The sequence below is a fragment of the Sinocyclocheilus grahami genome, unplaced genomic scaffold, assembly GCF_001515645.1.
Source record: "Sinocyclocheilus grahami isolate Dianchi unplaced genomic scaffold, SAMN03320097.WGS_v1.1 scaffold57.1, whole genome shotgun sequence".
NCBI classification, from domain to species: domain Eukaryota; kingdom Metazoa; phylum Chordata; class Actinopteri; order Cypriniformes; family Cyprinidae; genus Sinocyclocheilus; species Sinocyclocheilus grahami.
Genome location: NW_015505236.1, coordinates 2201651 through 2209215, shown reverse-complemented (window position 1 = coordinate 2209215; position 7565 = coordinate 2201651). Strand labels below are relative to the sequence as shown.

Here is a 7565-nt window from a genome sequence, read left to right as displayed (position 1 = left end):
TTCTTTTAGCTTTTCCACATCAGCCCAAACCCATGCATCATCCTCGTCATCCGAATCAACTATTTGCAACGTTCGGAAAGGTTTTGATTGTGACAGATCTAATGATTTATCACCTTTTGATAAAGCACCGTGCCGACCTTTTCATAATTGACCAGCATGCCACAGACGAAAAGTACAATTTTGAGATGCTACAACAGAATACGGTCTTAAAGGGACAGCGACTCATAGTGTAAGTCACACTCTGCAGAGATAAGTGAAACTGGAAGCAGGTATTTATTTTAAAGCTAACTTATTTTTTTTCTTCCTTAATATGCAGTCCACAAAGTCTCAACCTCCCAGCTATCAGTGAAACCGTGCTCATGGAAAACCTTGAAATCTTCAGAAAGAATGGTTTTGACCTCCTCATTGATGAGGATGGTGAGTTATCTACTGTAGTTGTGTTTCTTATCTTATATGGTACCTTTTCCCCCAGATTGACGTGGGATGTGTTGTTTTTCAGCTCAGGTTATGCAGAGGGTAAAGTTGGTGTCTTTACCTATGAGCAAGAATTGGACCTTTGGCCCAAGTGACATTGAAGAACTCATCTTCATGCTTAGCGACAGTCCTGGAATCATGTGCCGACCTTCTCGAGTTAGGCAGATGTTTGCATCCAGAGCATGTCGCAAATCGGTGAGTGCAGTAGGCTTTTCCTCCTGTCAAAATTATTTTCCAGCCCGGTTCTAACCTACCTGTCTGCTATTTATCAGTTGTACCCAAATAAATACCTGCCAGGTAGAACAGAATGTGTGATTGAGCTGTTGCATGTTTGTGTTGTTGTCTTGTACGGTTTGTTAATGTGTGTCTGTTTACCCAGGTGATGGTTGGCACTACCCCGAACACCAGTGAAATGAAGAAACTTCTGCTTCACATGGGGGAAATTGAACAGCCCTGGAATTGTCCACATGGTAGACCTACCATGAGACACCTTGCTAATCTGGATATGGTTTCTCAGGATTGAAGCAACTGCATTTTTGCTGTTTTTTTCCCCAATTTTATATTGTCTGTCAAACACTATTGTTTTAATAAAATATTTTATTATTTGTATTTTTTTATAATAAAGTAAGTTTTTCATTATGTGTTTGCACTCTTATGTTGTTGTAATTATCTAACTGGAATGTCACTTTTTTCACAATGTATTTATTATTTCTTTAAAGTGAGTAGATTTTAAAGTTCCAAATCCATAGCCTCCTATTGCATGTGTTTTACAGAATATAAAAAATGATTGAATAATTGATCCAAAGGGATTAGTTTTAGTACAGAAATAAAAGTTGTCATGGTTTACACACCCTTATGTCGTTCCAAACCTGTATGCCTTCTTATTTTTGTGGAATATAAAAGACAATTGATAAATTATTTTTGTTCATAAAATGTAAGTCCTCAAAAACGGTTTGGTTACCAACATTCTTAAAAGTATTATTTTCCTTGTTGCACAGAAGAATGTAAGTAATTGGAACGACAAAAAGATGTAAATATTAACAGATAAATAATTTTAATTTTTGAGTGAACTGTCCCTTTAAATGTGCCTGCACAAAAGCACATGACTTTAAAAAAAAATAAAACTATTATGATAAATATTGATTAAAGAGTTTTTCCAGATTATATTTCAATATTTGCATTCAACAGGTCCTCTGAAATGTAAGTAATTGGAACGACAAAAAGATGTAAATATTAACAGATAAATAATTTTAATTTTTGAGTGAACTGTCCCTTTAAATGTGCCTGCACAAAAGCACATGACTTTAAAAAAAAAATAAAACTATTATGATAAATATTGATTAAAGAGTTTTTCCAGATTATATTTCAATATTTGCATTCAACAGGTCCTCTGAGTTATTTTGGCAAGTCTAACTTGCCGTACTTGCCATTCCCTAGCAACCGATAGCGTGTTACTATGTACACTCCACTGGGATTCCAGCTAGTCGGTGTATTAGCGACACTTCTACCTCTCTGCACCAACGATGGCTAAAGGATACAAAATAAAAAGTCCTAACAGATCTACACCAGAACCAACGTTTAGTAAAGCGTTAGGAGAGTCCTCCACGTCCAGTTTGCTGTCAGAGTCCGTCGCAGAGCCTGGCGATGTACAAAAGTCACCGCGTTCCACTGTGTGTTCCGCATCTGCCGCATCTCTGCCCACCAATGACCAGCAACAGAACCACGAGCATGAGCAGTGCCGTAAAGTTCCCATTCTTCATCATATAATCGTGGAAAGGTTAGACACGCATTCTTGCAAAAATGATAACACCCAGATTTGGTGACTAATAATGTTTACTGTGTTTGTTGTTAATCTCTTGTCCTCAGATATGAGGGTGATAAGAGTGGAGACATGTTTCATGGAGAAGGTGTCGCTTATTTTCAAGGTGGCCACATTTACAAGGTGACTGATAAGCGACGGGACTAAACCCCAGTATAAATCGAATTAAAATATAATTTAGTCTAAGTAAAATGATAATAACTTTCAATTACTAACGTTACATTATATATTACCCAACAGATCTTAGTTAGAAAACTAAAAATGTGTAAATAATGAAAATGAATGAAAAAAATGTCTGAAAATGTATGTTGTATTTACACTATAATGGAAAATTTCAATTACATTATAATTTATTTGTATATCACTTTTCATTATAAAGATAAACTATGAATAACAACTGTGTAATATTCAAGTACATTGTAATTATAGAAAAAACATTTAGAAATGAAAAATGCTGATAAAAAAACACTTTCTTGTCATTGGTTTACTCAAATGTCCAACTACAGACCCTGCTTGAAAAAAAGCATTTTATCAACTGATTTCTAAAATTGTGCGATCTTCAGGGTAGTTTCTCACACGGGTTAATGCATGGCCATGGTGAATATATCTGGTCAGACGGTTTAAAGTATCAGGTATGTAAAAAGTTAACACAGGTCACTTAAGTTGTGCTTCATCTTCATGTACATTTTGAAACAAGTCACATAATACCCCAGTGCTTTTATTTACACATACACTTTCTGGAGTTTCGCCAATAATTAAAAAAATTTCCCTCCTGTTGCATTTGGCAGGGTGATTTCAAATTAAATGTTCCCATGGGACATGGGACTTACACCTGGCTGGATGGCAGCACTTATGAGGGAGAGGCACACAGAGGTGTGCGTCATGGTGTCGGAGTGTATAAATGTGCCAAAACCTCTACCGTGTACAGAGGTCAGTGGTATCTGGGCAAAAGACAGGGGCAGGTATGTACATACACACATCCATTGTCTTAACATTCCGCACATGCATTTAATAATAAATATCTTTACTGGTGTCCTTTAATGGTTGCAGGGTGTAATGTACTATAACCTAGCAGCCACATCATGGTACAAGGGAGAATGGGTGAACAATTGCAGAGAGGGCTGGGGAACGCGGTGGTATGTGATATTAATGCACATTTCTTTAAAAAAAAAAAACTTTCAAATGATGTTTATTATTATTATTACTCTGCTCAATATCTCCTTACAAGCTACAATTTTTGTTTCACTAAAAGTTACCCATCTGGAAATGTATATGAGGGACAATGGAGGAACAGTGTTCGGCATGGAGAGGGAACAATGAGATGGGTTCAGTTGGATCAGCAATATAGTGGGCAGTGGGTAAACGGCATCCAGGTCTGTTTAACTTTGCCCATTTTTTAAGGGTCGTTCCCTGTATTATGTCCGATTTCATATCATTTTGTACTGAAATTCTAGCAGAAGTTTCTTATTTAATGTAGGATGGAAAAGGAACGCACACCTGGTTGCGTAAAAGAGTTCCGTGCTCTCAGTACCCTCGTATGAACGAGTACACAGGAGAATTCGTTCAGGGCAAGCGTCATGGTCAAGGACAGTTCTTTTATGCCAGTGGGGCTGTGTATTGTGGAGAGTGGAAACATGACAAAAAACATGGAAAGGTAAACCACCTTTCAAATGATGAAGATCTAAGATGGTTTTGTGATTCCAACACTGCAGATGGTCTTTTGCAGGGGAGGTACACTTTTGAAAATGGACGGGTATATGAAGGGGAGTTTATTAAGGACGGCATGGCTGAATTTCCTGCCTTCACTCCTGGCCTAAGTGGAATTACGACTCCTTTTCCAGACGAGAGTAAGCAATATTCATGGACAGAAGCAAAATATATTATTAGCTCTCTGGAAATACTTGATTCTGATTAGTTCAATAATGGCTGCTAAACCGATAACTGATTTCCTACATTTAAATCTGTAGTTAAATTTTTATATATAAAAAAATCTAAAATGTGTGCTTTTGTATATTTATTTAATATGTATAACAAATATGTATTGTATTAAACTCGAATAATTAATGTCCATTCATTTTGTTAGTAGATAATGTACAGTCAGTCATTCTTACAACAAAACTCATCAGGATGTTATGAGACGACTGGTTCTCACTGGGGTCTTGATTACTTTGTCAGGGTTTAGTTTCCAAAAATGGCTTGCTGGCAGTGCGTTATCCCCTACATACAGGACGTCAGAGTTTTCCCTACGGTTTTTTTTTATGTCCTTCTTTAATTTAACAGTGTTTATCTCTGTACATTAGATGATTCATCAAACAGAGCTTCACAGTCAAGCACAAGCTCCTCGCCGCTTGGATCTGACATGGTTTTGAACATTCAAGCCCTGTTAAGTAGATTACCTGAGGCCCACAGAGATCAAGAACTTAAACAGGTTTTTGTCCTATTTTGAGATGAATCCTAAGGTAAATCCAGAGCCTGTGTGTAAGTACTATTTTATTTACATCTGTTTAGGTGGAATTTGCGGTAGTGAGACACATTGGTTTGTTAAGGGAAATATACAGCTTCTACAGCTGCCTTGGACGTGAGCAGTCTTCAGACAAAATATTCCCACTGACCAACCTGCAGTTCTCTCGCTTTCTCATGGACTGTAAAGTTCACCAGCATGGAAGCACAGTAGCGCAAATGGATCGTCTTATCAACGGTAATGCCTTTGAGCATAAGAACGTTAAGTGATGATGCTTTTCTTTTGTCACAAAATCTATTACACATAATTAAATGGCTTGTTGTCATTGTCTGAATTTAGATGAGGTTCATTCTCCTTTTGCTGCCATTCTACCGAGAGAGTGTATCAGCTATATTATCATTGTAGCATATCATATTTGCCACAAAGATATTGAGTGAGTACATTCATACCATAATAAAAAGGTTTGAGTTTTTTTATGCTTTCATCAAGTCACAAATTACTTTGTCATGTTTTAGATCCTCTAACATACTCGCAGCATGTTTTTCGAAGCTCATGAGGCAGAACATCATTCCCAATGCCAAACACGTAAAAGGTAGAGATAAAGACTCTAGAGAATTAATTTTTTGTATAAAATTATTTATAAACTCTAATAAATGTTATAATTAATACTTAATATATTATTTATTATTACAATAGTTACTTATATATTATATGTATAATATATATATATACACACATTTTTTAGGGCCTCTGTTCTGCCATCCTGTCCATGCTGCGGTTGCATATAACTACTCCGACAGATGCTGGGAAATTTACCAGGCTCTGTGTAAAGCCAGTTCAGTCCAGTCTGACACAATCTTGACTGTAAGGCAATTTGTCTGGATGCTTAAGGTAACAGGCCTCTAACTCTGATCTAGTCTCAGCTTACTAAGAATTATTCATACATGATTCTTATGAATAGTCTTGTTCACAGGACCTCTATCTGTATGACAGTGAGCTAACTGTGTCTAAAGTGTTGGAGATCCTCTCTGTGGACAGTCCAGCAATTTATGATGGAACCTACAGCAACCTGGACCTGAAGGTCAGTAGCTGATGGTATTTGGTTGATGATATTTTGATTTGACTTGATAAATGATTTTGGTTGTAGTTGAGCTTTCTGGAGTTTTTTGAGGCACTGTTGGGCTGTGCTGAGGTGAAAGGCCAAAGAATCCAAACTGATGTTGAGAGTCATCAGGAGGACACTGTTCTGAGTTCACTTCAGGTATGTGCCGCCTGTCCTGCTGTTCTTGTTCACTAAATTATAGTTACATCATTTAAATAGATTTTTTCTTGTTACTTTTAAAGCAGCACTATGTAACTTTTTCTGTGTTCAAAATTTACTAAATGTATATAATGAGCGAGTACATCATGAATTCATCTTCCAAACCGCGTTTTTGTCTACTACTTTTGTCTAGTCACTACGGTACACTTATAATAAGTACTTATATTTGGACTATTGTAGCCTGGTCGGGTAGTCACCGCTGCGGAGTAACACATACCTGCGTGAATCGCCAGACATAAATAGAGAAGTAGCTCCGGTTGGAATGTTCTTCCGCGGGATGTGTGCAGTTCTGTTTATTAACCGCTAGAGCGCCAAAAGTTACATAGTGCTGCTTTAAGAAAGAAATCATCCCTTTTCTAGCATCTTCTCCCATGTTCACAGTACAAAGTCTTTTGTTCTCATCTTTTGAAATGTTTCAGTCGTCACTACCCGAGGAGACAGAACGAAGCCAAAGTCCTGTGCTTGCTTTCAATGGTTTGACTTCACAAATACAATTCTTGACGGTCAGTCTTGTTACTGTATCAGTGCTTCTCAACCAGGAGGCCTCAGCAAACTTCCAAAGGGGCCTCAAGATGATTTTAAATCAAAAGATTTCTTATTTTCATATACTCCCTCAACAACTGTTGTTTCCTTTGAAGAACTAAGGTTCTCACTGCCTTGGAAAACTTGGATTTATGAGGTAGCCTGATTTTAAAAGTGACATTTCTAGACCTGTTAAAGTCATGCAAATTAATAAAATATTAGTGTGAAACTCTGAAATATTTATCAGAAATTTAGTTCAAATATCTTTGAGTTTGAAAAAAAAAAAAAAATCCTAGTAAATCATGAACTACTAGAAGAGTGATATAAATTAATTGGTTAAAGAGTAGAAGCCTAAAGAACATTCAGCTCTTAAAAGTTTTGGAAAGTTAATAAACATTTTTCCCTTTTTTTAACAATTACACAAACTGTAGGAGTGAAACTTTTTTTTTTTTTTTAAACAAAACTAGCGGGCCTGGCATTGAAAAAGGTTGAGAACCACTACACTATATTGATTAATCCTTTATCATGCGTAAAGTAACAACATTACTACAGGTCTAGTCTCAGATTACTGGAATATAGTTATACTAACATTAGTACTTCATATACTTCCTCCACAAACAGTACATTTCTCCATCTCTGATTTATGACTAATAGTGGGGTAATTTCATATCCTCAGAGACAGGACTGAAGGGCTGGATGCAGAAAACACAGCAGTTCTTCACGCAGATATTTTTCCCTGCATATGAGCACAGTGTGGAGCTACAGGAGGAGAGATTCAGGCTGAGACAAAAGAAGAGAATTTCTCTTGCAGAGGCTGACAATGCAAGGTATTTAAAAATGAGTGCTTTCCCGGATTCCAAGAAAAGTTCTAATTCACACTACACCGACAGATGCTGGCAAACATTTGTCTGATCAGTGTGTTGGTGTTGGTCTATGCTTGTTTTTACAGATTAAACATGTTGAATCAG

The 7565-nt window shown here is 36.8% G+C and overlaps 1 protein-coding gene and 1 pseudogene across 1 annotated transcript; both read left to right on the top strand.

The window, feature by feature from the left end:
- LOC107584130 (mismatch repair endonuclease PMS2-like) overlaps positions 1-1040 on the top strand; it is a 19088-nt pseudogene extending 18048 nt beyond the window's left edge.
- Positions 1041-1997: 957 nt separating this feature from the next.
- On the top strand, positions 1998-7509 carry rsph10b (radial spoke head 10 homolog B). The gene is made up of 17 exons (XM_016270693.1): positions 1998-2251; positions 2341-2416; positions 2857-2925; positions 3082-3255; positions 3344-3429; positions 3546-3666; positions 3771-3947; positions 4020-4140; positions 4594-4721; positions 4802-4991; positions 5094-5187; positions 5270-5346; positions 5500-5645; positions 5728-5835; positions 5902-6015; positions 6495-6549; positions 7274-7509. The coding sequence occupies exons 1-17, from the start codon at positions 1998-2000 to the stop codon at positions 7507-7509; spliced, it is 2226 nt and encodes a 741-aa protein (XP_016126179.1).
- Positions 7510-7565: the final 56 nt, after the last annotated feature.